The sequence below is a fragment of the Scyliorhinus torazame genome, chromosome 10 (assembly GCF_047496885.1).
Source record: "Scyliorhinus torazame isolate Kashiwa2021f chromosome 10, sScyTor2.1, whole genome shotgun sequence".
NCBI lineage: Eukaryota > Metazoa > Chordata > Chondrichthyes > Carcharhiniformes > Scyliorhinidae > Scyliorhinus > Scyliorhinus torazame.
The window spans coordinates 87,716,360-87,732,472 of NC_092716.1; the positions used below are offsets into that span (position 1 = coordinate 87,716,360).

Genomic DNA, 16,113 nt, shown 5'->3' on the forward strand with positions numbered 1-16,113 from the left:
CAGGAGCATGATTGAGTGGTGCTTCGGCCTCCTGAAGATGTGGTTCTGGTGCCTGGACCGCTCCGGATGGGCCCTCCAGTATGAGGCTGAGAGGGGTTGGGGGGGTGGGGATCGGGGACTGGCCAGGGTCACGGACACAGCATCCCCCCGCCCCACCACCCCTTGTCTGCAACCCCCTCCGTGATACATACCTGTCACACTACGGGGTGAGGGCCCTGGATTGGCAGTAACAGCGGGTCTGGTCCATGGGATGGAGGATGATGACAACTAGCTCGGTGATGAGCTCTGGTGCTCCACGTAGTTTGGCAATGTCTGACTCCTGCCCATGGTAGCACTTTCCACCATCCATCTGGGTGATCCCTGCAGGCGAGCTGGCCATTTCATCACATGGTGCCATCGAATCCCTGAGGTGACAGTGGACATGGGGAGGGGCTGTAGAGCCCATTCCCTCCCCTCAATGTGCGCCCATTCCCCATGCCCCCTCCCCGCCAGCCCAGACCAGCCCACCCCTCACACCCATCTGACAGAGCACTGAGGCAGTTTGTAACAGTAATAACAGGTGTGTAATGTGAACGAATATATACAGATTTGTGCCCTAGCCCCATAATTAAACTGTGCCCTGCACCCATGCCAACTCAATTCTCACGGGCCCTAATGCTAAGTCTAGGTGGTTCCCAGACAGTACAGCAGGAATGGAGGCGGCCCACTGTGATTCCTGCCTTGTGAACTGGATCCACATTGGCGAGCATCTTCTTGGGCGACCGGATGGGCCTGACTGCTGCTCGGTTGTCCCAGGTGACATGGTGCTGTCCTGTTCTTCCCATTTGCCCACCAGATGCACCAGGGACAGGAGTTGGGGGGGGGGGGGGGGAGAGTCAAAGATACTGCGCCATTCTGGCACCTCCCTTGTGAGCGTGACCGGCACGGGCCCCATCACCTCCTCCCCCTTGGGGTGCCCGATGGCCCCTGGGCTACTCCATGGGACGGGGGGGTGAGCGGAGCTAGCCCCTGATGCTTCCCCACCACCTGAGGCTGCCAGGCCTAGAGGCCCGCTCTGGTTTCCACCATGTCCAAAGATGTGCAGGTTAGGTGGATTGGCCAGCTAAATTGCCCTTAGTGTCCAAGAAGGTTAGGTGGGGGTAGTGGGTTACGGGGATAAAGGGGATAGGGTGGAGACATGGGGCTTGGGTAGGGTGCTCTTTCCAAGGGCTGGTGCAGACTCGATGGGCTGAATGGCCTCCTTCTGCACTGTAAATTCTATGATGCTATGTTCCGCACACTCGGGGCCATGGAGCACAGGGAGTGGACCACTGGAGTCTGTGACTGCACCACATCACCCATTGATTGTGCCATCACCTTCTGGGTTTGTTTCGCATCAGCCAGTGACTGCGCCATCTCCCCCTGGGACTGGGCCACCTCCCTCTGTGTCATCATGTCGGCCAGCGTCTGGGCAATGCGCCGATGGTCCCAACCATGGTTTGCTGTAACTGGGCCATGCTCAGGGGCGCCCCTGCGATGTCCAGGTGGCTCTGGCACATGGTTGTCGGTGAGACGGCAACCCTACCTGGGCTCGGCCAGCGCCTGCACAGAATGCCCCAGACTTTGGACATGCTGATCCACAACCACGACCATCTCCCCCAATGCCTCCACCGTGGATGCTACCCGTGTGGTGCTGGCCTGGGTGGCAAGCATTGTCGGAACCACCTCCTGCTGCTGCACGCGGTTCGACTCCTCCAACTGCACCTGCAAATGTTGGATGCTCCATGACAATTCTCATGTAGTCTCTGGCTCTGCGACTGCATAGCCACAATCGATCAAACTGTCTGTACCAGAAGCCCGGCATCTGTCTGGAAGACAGCTAGTTCCTGGGGTTGGTCTGCTCTCCAACCGTCCGCTCCCTCGGGTGTTCCTATCTCCACCTGCTGATACGGATCAGCTGCGTAGTGAGCACCAGATAGTTTCCCAGGAACCTCTTCACTAACATGCCCAACTGAGGTGTGTGTCTTTGGGATGGTGGAGGGTATTGGAGATAGCTGTGATGGAAAATTATTGTCATCCTCTGACCTGAGCGGCGATGGCTGACTGCCCCCTTCCTGGGCCGGGGTACAGTGTCACCCTCTTCTCTAGGAGGGTCTCCAGCTTGGCGTCTGCGAAATGTGGGGCTGCGCATCTTGTTGGTTGGGATTGTGTGTGCGGGGAGTGAAGTGTGTATACGCAGCTGCAGCTTCCTCCTGAGTGTCAATCGCAAAACCGACAAATTGGCACCGTTTCTCATTGGAATCGATTGTGTTCCACGTGGCGCCGGTGCGAGCCCCTTAACAGTAGCAGAATCGGTCCAGGTGTGTCCAGTTTTGCTGCCTTGAAAGTCCATGGATTCTGCGTTGGGGTCAACACTTAGTCTCAGAAACGGAGAATCCTGCCATTTATAATTTTTGTACAAGGTATTATCATCTGTAAGAACTATGCTGAAGTAAAATCGAACCACAACTAAATGCAATGTAAAAAGGGTTTCATGTCTTTTACACACTTTGAGCCTGGAGCATTCCGCTGTTATGCATGTTTCAACTTACTACTCATTAAAATGAAAGAAAATATGCTCACAGAGAGGTAAAATTGTATCATCAAACACATTTTAAGTTTCCTTCAAATGGATTATTTTTCCCATAGCAACAACTGAGGAAGACAATTTTTATCCTGAAAAAGTTTTAAGGCTTTAAAATATAATCCCGAGTATGGGGATTATATTAACCGAAAGGGAACTTACCCTTTTTTGACACTTGTGCTCTTTCTTATGCCTGCATTTGATCTTTGAAGAGTATACATTATGCTTGGTGGATTTGAATGACTCAAGACGACTTCTCATGTTTCGTTGGAAAACTTCCCTTTCTTGCCTTTCTTGTTCACCTTGAGTGATGAAGTGCCGGCTATAATTTCCTTGATACTGGTTTAACATGGAACCAACATTAATCATTATAAAAACAAAAAATATACATTGAGAGTGCCAACAACAGAAAATGTTATTAACTGTCAAACTATATTAATAGTACAGAACCTCATTCTTCATGGTCCATTAATTGATTCAGCATGTGTTATTTCTCTAATTAGATCCTGGATTCATATAATGGGTATTTTCTTCGTTCTTTAATTTTATGCTGTAAAATGGAAGGCCGGCTGGCATAGGCTGTGGGTATCCACACCGCTGTGTTGTCCAAGATTCCAAAAAGGTTATTCCCAATCCCAATTCATGGAGAATCTCAAAGGAAGGAGGGAATATTTTCACTGTTGGATGTTGGGGAGAGGGGAAGTCAAGTGGAAGAGTCCATTTTCTGGTCTTTTTAGAGGGGTTGGTGAGACTCAGCAACAGGGTGTTGATTGGAGGTGAATGGTAACCATGTGGACCATAAATTACAGGGGCAAGAAATATAAACAACAACATTTATATTCACGGCAGCTGAGATATCTGCGGATTGAAGACTCTGGGCACGATCCAATGACCACAATGAGCGGGATCACGTTTTGGAAAATCTGCACATTAGAGCGAGGTAGTAAACCTAAAATGGTATCCATCTTTAATTGGGTGAGCAAGACCCCACGGGTTTGTAGGACATTCCTACAGAGCGAGAGAGGCAGCTGGGAGGGCTTGGCGCTACCTAATTTATTATTTTATTATTGGGCTGCAAATATTGAAACGGTACGGGGGTGGCTCAGGGTGGCATTTTCTATATGGGGGCAGGTGGAGGTGGGCTTATGTAGAGGTTCGAGCCTGAGGACCCTGGTCACTGCCCCGCTTCAGTTTTCCCCTGCAAAATTTACCTCAAGCTTGACAGTGGTAGCCACTTTGAGGATTTGTAGGCAGTTTCTGCAGCATTTTAAGGTGGGCTCCATGTCAATGTTGGCTCCTATTTGCAAGAACCATTTGTTTGCGCCGTCTGGCTTGGACCTGTTGTTCAGGGCATGGGGAAGGGAGGGGTTAGAGAGGTTTGGAACATGTTTATTGAAAGGAGGTTTGCCGGTATGGAGGAGTTATTGGAGAAGTGCCAGCTCCCCAGAACTGATGTATTTAGATTCTTGCAGGTCCGCAGCTTTTTGCTTAAGGAAATTCCTGCATTTCCCCTGGCACTGCCACCCTCGCTCTTGTCTCTGGCCAAGTTGGGTGTGAGAAGGATTTCAGATATATACGGTCGTATCCTGTCGACAGAGCAGGCTTCATTGGAGGAAGTAAAGAGAAAGTAGGAGGGTAAACTGGGTTCGATTTTTGATAGGGGGGGGGGTGAGGCTCTTCACAGGGTTAACTCATTCTCCTCGTGCTAGACTGAGCTTGATCCAGTTCAAGGTGGTGAACAAGGCACATTTGACCAGGGCACAGATGAGTGGTTTCTTATCTGGGGTGGAGGATAGGTGCAAATGTTGTGCTAGGGGACCAAGGAATCATACACATATGTTTTGGTCTTGCCAGAAGCTTCCGATGTCCTTTTTAGCACCATGTTGGGGATTCTGGGGATTCAGCTGTGCCGTGCCCGCTGGTGGCTATGTTTGTTATATCGGACCCGCCAGTGCTGCAGCTGAGAGTGTAGGCAGATGTCCTCGCCTTTGCCTCGTTAATAACCCGGAGGTGAGTTCTGCTCAGGTGGAGGTCCCTGGTACCGCCCAGTGCCTTGGCCTGGCTGAGTGATCTGATGGAATTTTTGTATCTTGAGAAGGTCTGGTATACTATGAGGGGGTCGTTGGAAGGATTCTACTTGAGGCAGCAGCCTTTCATTTCCTTTTTTAGGGAGTTAGTCACCGTCAGTTGGTGGGGGGGTGATTTGGGGCTGGATTCTCCGATTCTGGTGCTATAACTCCACGCCAGCGTGGGAACGGTGGCATTTTACGCCTGAAAAAATGGCGCAAAACAGCCACCGATTCCCCGTTTTGCAAGGGGCTTTGCACCCGGCTCTAGCTGCCAATACGCACCAGAGAATTGCCGGGTCCATGGCCGCGCATGCGCATGGCGGCAGCTGTTCGCGGACTCGGCCCGTGAAATAGTCCCCCCCTTTGGTTGGCTGGCGCGCCCCGGACCACCCCACCACAGTGCCCCAGCCCCGAATAATTTCCCCCCCCGCCCGCGGATTGGCCCTCCCCCAACTGTGGCAGCGCTGGACTGAGTCCGTAGCCTCCACGCCGAGTTCCAGACGGGTGAGAACACACATGTCCCACGCCGTCGGGAACTCGCTGGTCAGGGGCGGAGCATCGGGGGCGGGCCTCGGGCAACGTCCTGAGGCCGTCGATACGTGGCGTGGCGTACTCGGAGAGTATGCCACTTTGGAGGGGGTGGAGCATCTCAAAAGCGGCGCCGCGCCCGATTTGGTCGGAATTGGGTATTCTCCGGGCGATCGCCGAATGCAATTTCAGAGAATCCCGTCCAAGGCGTTTGTTTGTTCATGGAGGTTGGGGTTGGAGGGGTTTATTTTGCAATGGTGATTTCTGTAAGGTATTGTTTGGTTTTACCTTGTTATAATGAAAAACTTTGCTGAATAAAAATATTTTTAAAAAAAGTTTCTTCCTGCTACCACTGACATTTCACCAGCAGTGGGCGGGTCTTCCACAATGTCAGGCGACTGTTGAATCCTGGTGGCCTAGCTCACTGATGATTCAATGTGGGGGTGGGACTCCTAATTGGCTGCTCTATGTCCGATGGAGTGACCTCCCAATGCCAATGGCCACTGCTGCAGCAAACCAGCTCTTGCCATAATTCCCTGACTGGTCCCGGTGTTCACAAAGCCCACTCACCAGTTGCAAGATCAACCTGTTTTCCAGGTGTCCTCTCTGCTTGGTGCGGTCCCAGGACTGGCCACTGCTCCTGGTGATGTTTTTGAGCTGCCAGCCCTCCAATTAATTGGCAGCTCATGGGTAAGTGCCCATCCTTGAAAGGGATGGGAGACAGGTTGACCCCTCATTAGTTGCCAATGTCCAAACAATGCAGCCAGGGATTCCACAAACGGCCAATGCAAGGTTTTGCCCCCGGTTCTAGAGCTCGTTGTCACGGCCCCTGCCATGTCGACACAATTCCAGCCAGAATATGCATTAATACACAGCATGCTAAGATTGACTTATTCAATAGCAACCATAAGAAATCATACAGTGGGCGCAATATTCCCCCAAAATCCCAAGTGTGGTCTCTGCCGGGAAACGAGGTGCGATTCCCACCGGGTGGATGGGCACGATCAAGCTCACACTGTGGCACCCGAAGAAGCCGGCAAGGCTCGATCCTCAGAGATCAGGGCACCCTTTTTTTTCCTTCTTTTTTTATAAATTTAGAGTACCCAATTCATTTTTCCAATTAAGGAGCAATTTAGCGTGGCCAATCCACCTACCCTGCACATCTTTGGGTTGTGGGGATGAGACCCACGCAAACATGGGGAGAAAGTACAACCTCCATTTTGACAGTGATCCGGGGCTGGGATCGAACCGGGATCATTGGAGCCATGAGGCAGCGGTGCTAATCACTGTGCCACCATGCCGGCCCTATTCTTCCCGTATTCTTAAAACTTGCCCCTCGAACATCGCAGCTGGCCCACCACTATCTGTGTATAATTGCATCTGCAGCTTTTTCCAACTTGTCAACAACTCCAGGGTTGGGGCAAGTACTGGGGGTCCACCTCGAGAATGGAGTCCACCAGCCTCTGTTGCCGTGCCCTCTCTATCTTCACATGTGCACTTTGTAGGAGATTATCTCTCTCTCCGGCCCCCCCCCCCCCCCGAGGACCACTGTAAGTGCTTGCCACAGCATATAAAGTGAGATTTTCCAATTAAGGGGCAATTTAGCGTGGCCAATCCACCTACCCTGCACATCTTTGGGTTGTGGGGCGAAACCCACACAAACACGGGGAGAATGTGCAATCTCCACACAGACAGTGACCCAGAGCCGGGATCGAACCTGGGACCTTGGCGCCGTGAGGTCGTAGGGCTAACCCATTGCGCACCGTGCTGCCCAGGGCACCAAACTGTTGGCAAGGCTGCCCCCTATAATCACTGGCAATACCCCCCCCCCCCAATCGTTAGCAAGTCCCCCACAAGTGAACTACACATCTTTATGGGATCAGCAAATGCCACCCTTCCTGCAGGCCCCTCTCAGTCCCCCCTTCAGGCTCGATCCCTTGACAGTGCCAACCAGGCACTGCCCCTTGGCACTGTCAGTTTGGCAGTGCCAGGGTGCCATGGGGTGGTGCCAGGTTGGCACTGCTGGGGTGCCAGGGGGCAGCGGCACTCAGCCAGAGCACCTGGTCTTTCTAGGACTGTCTTCCAAACAAAGAAACAGCCTCTTTTAAAAAACCACGGCGAGAAACAACGCCTGTTCTTTCTAGGAAGCACTTTGGAACAAAGTAAAAGTCTCAATTAAAAAACTGCAGTTAGAATCAACACCTGCTTCCTAGATACTTGGGGGCAGTTTGTCGCCCTGGTCCAAAACCTGTTTGAGGCCAGCAACGAGGAGAAAGTTAAGAATAAAAAAACAAGATAGATGAGGAAGCAAAGGACTGCGCAACCCGGGAGACGGGGGATGGGACAGAGGGAGCAGGCAAGGGAGGGGGGGGGAGGGGGTGGGAGGAGGGACCACAGACCGACCCAGAGGACGGCAAAATGTATATAGGACCAATTAAAAGAAAGAAGAAATAAACCTTTCTGTTCAATAAAGTAAGTTAACGCGGGTAAGAAAAATGTGATGTACGTATACAATTGTTTATAAATATGAGAAATGGCAATAAAAAGAATTTAAAAGAAAAGAAACAACACCTGCTCAAACGAGGAAGCACTTCAGAGTTAATGGACCGTGAAGGGTCATATAAACAAAGAAAGCTAATACCTTCCTTTGAAATAACCTGGACATAAAACGTGATGGACCGTGAAATTGAATGCAAACAATACAATTCAAAACTTTTAGGCTTCTCAGCAAACTCAGAGGCTTGAAAAAGTTAAGGGGAATTAAATTAAATGTGAAAAAAGCACTTCCAAGCTGTCCAAAGAGGAAACTTTTGCCTTCATCTGACCGGTCATTGAACTTGACATACTAGGAGAGACATCAAAAGGTTCAAGACAACAGAGGAAGACTTTCACCTTCATCTGACAAGACAATTGCACTTGACATGCTGGTAGAGAGTTTAAAAGTTTTCAAGGCTATAGAGGGAAGACTTGCCACATGAATGACCCCTGAACTGAGTCCCTCCAGCCCAAACTCCCCGATCCCCACCTCCCTTGAAGGATCCCCCTTGACATTCTGGAGGGAAGTGTAGAGAGAGTACGGGGATAGGGTGGAGACGTGGGCTTAAGTTGGGTGCTCTTTCCAAGGGCTGGTGCCGAATGGCCTCCTTTTGCGCTGTAAATTCTATGATTCTATGATTCTAGACTCACCCCCTTGCTACCCCACCGAGTCCATGGTGCCTGATCCCCAATTTTAAGAACCAGTACTAATCGGCGCCTGCGGAACTTTCAGCTGGAGGTGGGCGGTAGCATCCTGGGAGGCCGTAGCGTTCTGCTTCAATCACTCTAATGAGATTGAAATGGATGCTATGAGTTCTGACCAGGTTCTTCCATTTCTGGGCGAGAAAACCTGATTTCGCCAGGGGGGGAGCGAGCCCGGAGACTCGTGACGGGTTTGATGCCGGTGAGAATCCTTTTTTAGGCCTCACACCTGATTCTGCAGGCCAGCAGGAATCCTGGCTAGGGCAGGCTACCCTGGAAAATCGCCCCTATTATTTTTCTTTCTTTAGTCCTGGGACACTGAGATCCACTGTGATACCCTCAACATTCTCTAGCTAACATCAGTTAACAGGTAACAAACAAGCTTTAACTATTCCTGTTCTGTATGGTTCATCACCACTACATTTACTAATCAAGGCATTGGGTGATATGTGTGTCACTGCTATTTCTCAGGATTCCTCGTCTGGGTTATAAAAGTGTCTTACCCTTCTCCTTGGCTTGTATAGATTCTCTCTTAAGACATGGTGCATCACTGTGTCTTCACGATCTCTGCCACTCCTCACTGTGTCAATCACTTGTAAATCTAGACACACTGCACTGCCACTCTCCCTCCTGACATATGTAAACACAAATCATGCACTGTAATATAATACAACGTCTTTGATTAATTAGCATGTTTGTTAATGCAACATTGTAACAGTCTACTGGCCACAGCTCTGGAAGATTCTCAACTCCACTAACAGGCTCCATGACAGGCAGTGATCGATCACTGCCAGGCAGCAGACATCTGCAATCACAGATCAGGCTGTGACTTACTCCTCCAGAGGAGATACAAAAGCAGGAGGAGGAGAAAATGGGTTAATTGGAAATTCAACAAAACAATATTTCTCTAATCCCAGGTAATTTACTATTTTACATTTAAAAATGATTTGAACACATCCTAAAAACTGAATCGCCACTTCCAATCAACGCAAGACTTAAAACTACAAATAAAGCAAGAGACTTAAAGAACAATAAGACCTAAAAACATTCATTTTGATCCCACATTCACAATGGTTTATCCACTTTATTTTTAGCTTCATTTTACAATGAGACAGACTTCCGGTGGCGGCATGTAGAGAGAGAGATCGTGCACTAGGTAGCTCCCGCCAGGGTAATTGTTTTTTGGCTCTCCTTGCCCAGTTTTTTGGCGTGCCCCTGTGGAAGAAACCTTGGGCGAGATTCTCCGACCCCCCGCCGGGTCGGAGAATCGCCGGGGGCTGGCGTGAATCCCGCCCCTGCCGGTTGCCGAAGTCTCCGACACTGGAGATTCGGCGGGGCAGGTATCGCGCCGCGCCGGTTGGTGGGCCCCCCCCGCTTGATTCTCCGGCCCGGATGGGCCGAAGTCCCACCGCTAAAATGCCTGTCCCGCAGGCGTAAATTAAACCACCTACCTTACCGGCGGGACAAGGCTGCGCGGGCGGGCTCCGGGGTCCTGGGGGGGGTGCGGGCCGATCTGGCCCCGGGGGGTGCCCCCACGGTGGCCTGGCCCGCGATCGGGGCCCACCGATCCGCGGGCGGGCCCGTGCCGTGGGGGCGCTCTTTCCCTTCCGCCTCCGCCACGGTCTCCAGCATGGCGGAGGCGGAAGAGACTCCCTCCACTGCGCATGCGCGGGAATGCCGTCAACGGCCGCTGACGCTCCTGCGCATGCGCCGCCCGGAGATGTCATTTCCGCGCCAGCTGGCGGGGCAACAAAGGCCTTTTCCGCCAGCTGACGGGGCGGAAATTCGTCCGGCGCCGACCTAGCCCCTCAATGTTGGGGCTCGGCCCCCAAAGATGCGGAGCATTCTGCACCTTTGGGGCGGCGCGATGCCCGTCTGATTTGCGCCATTTTGGGCGCCAGTCGGCGTATATCGCGCCATTTCCGGAGAATTTCGCCCCTTGTATCTGAAAGATACAAGGTCCTGAATCAGAAAAATGCTAAGAAAGGCTGCGGTAAAAAGCCTGCAATCCGAAATTTGTCAACAGATTCGGAGGCGTTGTGTGGCTCTGGTGACTACGGCTGCTCCTATCACGGCGGACATGCTTGCTGGCCTGCTATCGATAAGCAATTTGAAAAGCAGTGGAGAGTGATGCCGGAAAGCCTTCGAAAACCGATCGAGGGGGCCCTGGGTCCCATCGATCGAAGGTGGAAAAGACCGCTGAGACGGTGAAGGGGCATGGCAAGGTGATGGTGGGCGTGGAGAAGGCTTTATCGAGCATAGTGAGCTAATTGCCTCATTGGAGGCTGAGATCTCCCTGGTAGCTGATGAGAATAAGAATCTGAGGGCTAAACTTGATGACCTTGAGAACTGTTCGAGGAGGCAGAATCTCAGGGTCATGAGGTTGCCAGAGGGTATGGCAGGCCCGACTCCCACTGCATATTTCTTGCAGATGTTTGGGAAGATGATGGGGAGGGCGGACTCACAATCCCTCTGGAGCTGGACAGGGCCCATCGGGCACTCAGGCAGAAGTCTAGACCGAACGAACTACCACGGGCAGTCATCGTTTAGTTTAACAGATTTCAGGAGAAGCAGCGGGTTCTGAAGTGGACAAAGGAACACCGAGATTGGAAATGGGAAGGTAACTTCATCAGGATCTGTCAGGACATTGGAGCTGAACTGCGAGGATGTGGGCAGCCTTTAATAAGGCTAAGGCTGCCTTATACAAGAACAGAGTTCGGTTTGGGGTAGCGTATCTGGCGAGGCTTCATGTAACCTACGAGTCAAAAGACTATTATTTTGATACACTGGAGGAGGCTGATGCCTTTTTAAAAAAGCATGGATTTAGCTCGAGTTAACTGGGCTCTGTGGGGTCTTTGATTATTGTGGATTTGAAAGGGCATTGAGGTATATTGTATTTATCTGTTGGTATTTCTTTGTTCTTGTGTGAGATAGAACATAGAACATACAGTGCAGAAGGAGGCCATTCAGCCCATCGAGTCTGCACCAACCCACTTAAGCCCTCACTTCCACACTATCCATGTAACCCAATAACCCTTCCTAACCTTTTTGGTCACTGAGGGCAATTTATCATGGCTAATCCACCTAACCTGCACGTCCCCTCCTTCGGTTGGGAGGAAACTGGAGCACCCAGAGGAAACCCACGCAGACACGGGGAGAACGTGCAGACTCCGCACAGACAGTGACCCAGCGGGGATCGAACTTGGGACCCTGGCGCTGTGAAGCCACAGTGCTAATCACTTGTGCTACCGTGCTGCCCAAGATGGTTTTTCACATGTTGTATGTTTGTTGTTGAGGGGCTAACGGTTTTGAGGGGTGTTGTTTTATGTAATATTGTTGGAAATATATAGCTCCCGGGCATTGTAGGGGTGCTGGATTATGTTTTAATTTTATACTCGGGTCGGGCAGTAGTGTTCCCCTTTTCTTTCTTTACCCTGGGTGTGGGCTGCCCCGCTATACAAAGGTTAATAGAGTCCCCCCCGCCCCTCAGCGGGGGGCTTGTACTCCGCGAGGTCCACAAGGAAGATAATCACTCCCACCCCGCAAGCCCATGAGGGATATTACATTCCTCCTCCCCAAAGTCCGAAGACCCCTTGACGATCGATGAAGAGAAGAAGGAGGAGCAGGTGGAGGACGTCGGACTCCGGTTCCAGCAAATCGTCGTGTACCTGTTGCGCCGGATCAGCCGGCATATACCTCACTGGTGAACGTCATCTGCGGCAGGAACGCTGTGGCAGATTATTGGCAGGAGGCGGCTGGAGTGTTGCATTGGCGTCCGAAACCTCAGATGTCTGAGTCTTCATTTCAGAATCAGAAGCCACAACGTCGGGCATGTTGCCCTTGAGGTAGACTGGAGGCATCACAGCAGGCTGGCTCGGCAATGGAGCCAGAGGATCCAGGACAGGTTTCTTCTGAGGAACCTCACAAGGGAGCAACCTCAGTGAGCGAATCTGATCCTAATGCCGTCTCATCAGTTGGCCCTGGACCCGATCCTGGTAAGAGACTGGTCCTATTTGACGGATGATAATCCTAAAGAGCCAGCGAGCACTGCGTTGTCGGGTGCAAAGTGTCAAAGAGATCGATGTCGAACTGGGCAACCCCCTTGCAAATCTTAACGCACCTTCGCACCTCTGTCCATGAGAATCGAACTCAGTCGGGTACGAAGCCGATAACCCATTAACACCTCAGCGGGGGCCATCCCAGTTAATATGTGTGGCGTAATCCCATATGAGAATAAAATACGCGCCGTCTGGTGTCCATTGGGCCTGAACTCTATTTCTTTAGCCCCCGCTTAATCGACTGCATGACCCTCTCCCAAGCCATTCGATACAGGATTGTACAGGTAAGTGCGGACATGAAGTGGGCAGCACGGTAGCATTGTGGATAGCACAATTGCTTCACAGCTCCAGGGTCCCAGGTTCGATTCCAGCTTGGGTCACTGTCTGTGGGGAGTCTGCACATTCTCCCCGTGTGTGCGTGGGTTTCCTCCAGGTGCTCCGGTTTCCTCCCACAGTCCAAAGATGTGCAGCTTAGGTGGATTGGACATGATAAATTGCCCTTCGCGTCCAAAATTGCCCTTAGTGTTGGGTGGGGTAACTGGGTTATGGGGATAGGGTGGAGTTGTTGACCTTGGGTAGGGTGCTCTTTCCAAGAGCCGGTGCAGACCCGATGGGCCGAATGGCCTCCTTCTGCACTGTAAATTCTATGATGATGAATCCCGTTATTTTTCACAAAAGCGGCAAATTCTTCGCTCGTAAAAGAGGCCCAGTTATCCGTTACAAGCACCCCCGGGATCCCGTGGGTGGGAAAAGCAATCACTCGACAGTCGCTCGGGAGGTGATCGTCTCCACCTTGTGGGCCTCCAGCAGCCAATAGGAGTGGGCACCCACCATGAAGAGAAACATCGAATCTAGGAATGGATGACAAAATCGGCGTGTACGCAAGCCCAAGGGTGCTGCAGCCATTCTCAAAGGTGCAGGGGTGCTGCTTCAGATTGCGCATTGTTTTGCCAACATTTCGATATCAGTGTCCAAACCCAGCCACCAGATGTAACTTCTCGCCAGCATGTTCAGTTTGGCACTCCGGGGTGCCTGTTGTGAAGGTCCTTCAAACCCATTGCCTGGCCCTTCGCTGGGACAACAACCTCATGCCCCATAGGAGGATACCATCCTCCATGGTCAGCTCTGAGAACATTGAGGAGAAAGCCGTCAACTCACCTGGAAGCCATTGATGCTGCCCATCATATAGCATCATTTGCCGCACCTTGGCAAAGACGGGGTCTGTTTGCATCCAGTTATGAACACACAATGCAGTGGTGGGCAAGGAATCCATAAAATGCAGGACAGCGACCACTTAATCCACCATAGTAGGTGTTGCGGATTCGGTCTGCAGAGGAAGATGGCTCAACGCATCAGAATGCGCTATCTGGGCGTTCGAAAGAGTATTGGTAAGCCGCCAATAATAAGGTCCAGACCTGAATCCTTGCAGAAGCAATCGGTGGGATTGCCTTGTCTTCATGGAAGAGGCCCAGCAACGGCTTGTGATCCGTGACGATAAAGAAATAGTACTGATGAAACCGCTTTACACCAAATACGTCCGCTAGACCCTCTTTTTCGATTTGAGCATACATTCTCTCAACCGCAGCCAGTGTACGTGGGGCAAAGGTGATTGGACGTTCACGGCCATCACACATCTGATGAGGTAGGACTGCCCCAATCCCATGCGGCAATGCATTGCATGTGGCGAATAATGGTTTTGAAGGATCGAAATGTGTCAACACCCCGGAAGAGGACAATCGCCGTTTTACCTCCTTAAACTCCTCATCCTGGGCCTTGCTCCACTCCCAGGGTTACTGTTTCTTGAGGAGCAAGTGAAGGGGTCCAAGACAGTTGCCAAATTCAAAATGAAGCTGCCATGATAATTGACTACCCCAAGAAAAGAGCGAAGCTCTGTGGCGTATCTCTGGGCAGGGGCCATTTTGAAGGCTCTCACTTTCTCGGCGACCGGGTGCAAGCCGTCTTGGTTCATCCTATACCCCAAACAGACACTTTCTTTTGTGTGAAACATTTAATCCCTGCAGGGCTGGCAGGCCCCATATTCTGAAAAACCCTACAACACTGCCTCCAGGTTCTACAAATGTTCCTGGTCCATGGTGCCTGTGACTAGCACGTCATCTAAGTAAACCGCAAATCGCAGCAATCCATGCAGGATGTTCCCCATGATGCATTGGAAGGCTGCGCATGCCCAGGATACTCCAAACGGAAGCCAGGTATACTCATAGAGTCCCTTGTGCATATTGATTGTGACGCACTTCCGCGAGGATTTATCAAGCTCAGTTGTAGATAAGCGCTGCTCATGTCCAATTTCATAAATGTGCAGCCACCGGCCAATGTATCATAAAGATCCTCAATGCGGGGTAAAGGATAACGGTCTAACCTCGAAGATGTGTTCACCGTCAATTTATAGTCTGCAGAGGTGGACTGTCTTATCCGGCTTCATGATGGGGACCACCGGCACCACACAATTGGCAAAGAGCACAGGTCTAGTGATGCCCAAACTCTCCAAGTGACGAAGTTCGGTCTCTACTTTCTCCACTGAAGTGTAAGGAACCCGGCGGGCATGAAAATACTGAGGCTGGTCCTCTACGTCCATTTAGATCTTTGCCATGGCCCCTTTAATTGTGCCCAAGCCAGGCTAGAAAACTTCGGGGAACTTGCTCTGTACTGCACACAGATCGGCAGAACCAACTTGGAGGTTATGTTGCCAATCCAACTGCAGCTCGTATAGCCTATCATGACCCAACAGGCTAGGGAGGCTTCCCTGCACAACAATGAGGAGAAGGTGAACTGATTGGCGCTTATAAACTACCGGAGTAAGGGTGGACCCCACAATATTCAGTCGTTCCCCCGTAAAAGTGGCCAAACTAGCTGCTACGTCAGCCAAAGTCAAAGTATGTACACCCTGTTCAATAAGTTCAAAGGTGCTCTGCGCCACCACAGAAAAGGCAGCTCCCGCTTCCAACTTCATTTGGAGCATATGGCCATTCACCTGTTTCGGGACACGAATAGGGGCCACAAGGGGCGCTGCCAAACTGTTCAGCTACATCTCAGCCTCATTCTCAGCCTCTTCTGGATCATCCAGATGCAAGGCCCGGCCCTGGGCTGACTCCTAGTTCGATCAGGACGCCAGGAGTGCTCGTCCTCCAGTTGCCTGTGGTTACGCCTCGACTGGCACCCACACGTCGCACACGGACCAGAATTGCCTTCAGCCAAGTCAGGGGATGTCCCACATCTCGACAGCTGGCCTTTCGCACCAAGGCCGGAGTTGCTGCAGCGTCAGCCTGGGCCGTGGGGATACCTCCATCCCTTGTAATTTCTTGGACGCCACGTTTCATGCTCTCTCAGGACAAAGAGATCTGTAGTGCCTGTTGAAAAGTAAGGGAGGTTTCGCCCAAATGCTTTTTCTGCGTTTCCATACCACAGCCCAAACGATGGCGGAGCATATCTGATAAAGCAGTTCATACTCACAAAACTTGGCTATCTTGCGTAGCCATGATATGAACTGGGTGATGGACTCACCGGGGGACCTCTCCACCGCATTAAAACGATCACTGACGGGTCGGGTTACAGTGTTGTGCCACCATTTGGCCAAATGAGTGCGTATCTGGCGTCGCCGGGT

At 51.5% G+C, this 16,113-nt stretch overlaps 1 protein-coding gene across 2 annotated transcripts in view; it reads right to left on the minus strand.

The window, feature by feature from the left end:
• Positions 1-16,113, minus strand: part of LOC140430717 (sodium/hydrogen exchanger 5-like) — a 468,359-nt gene that overhangs the window by 33,902 nt on the left and 418,344 nt on the right. For both annotated transcript variants that reach the window (XM_072518384.1, XM_072518385.1), the window contains exons 12-13: positions 8,940-9,066; positions 2,765-2,941 (exon numbers count right to left, since the gene is read on the minus strand). In XM_072518384.1, the coding sequence (XP_072374485.1) occupies positions 2,765-2,941; positions 8,940-9,066 (304 nt within the window). The remainder of the gene's footprint in view (positions 1-2,764; positions 2,942-8,939; positions 9,067-16,113) is intronic.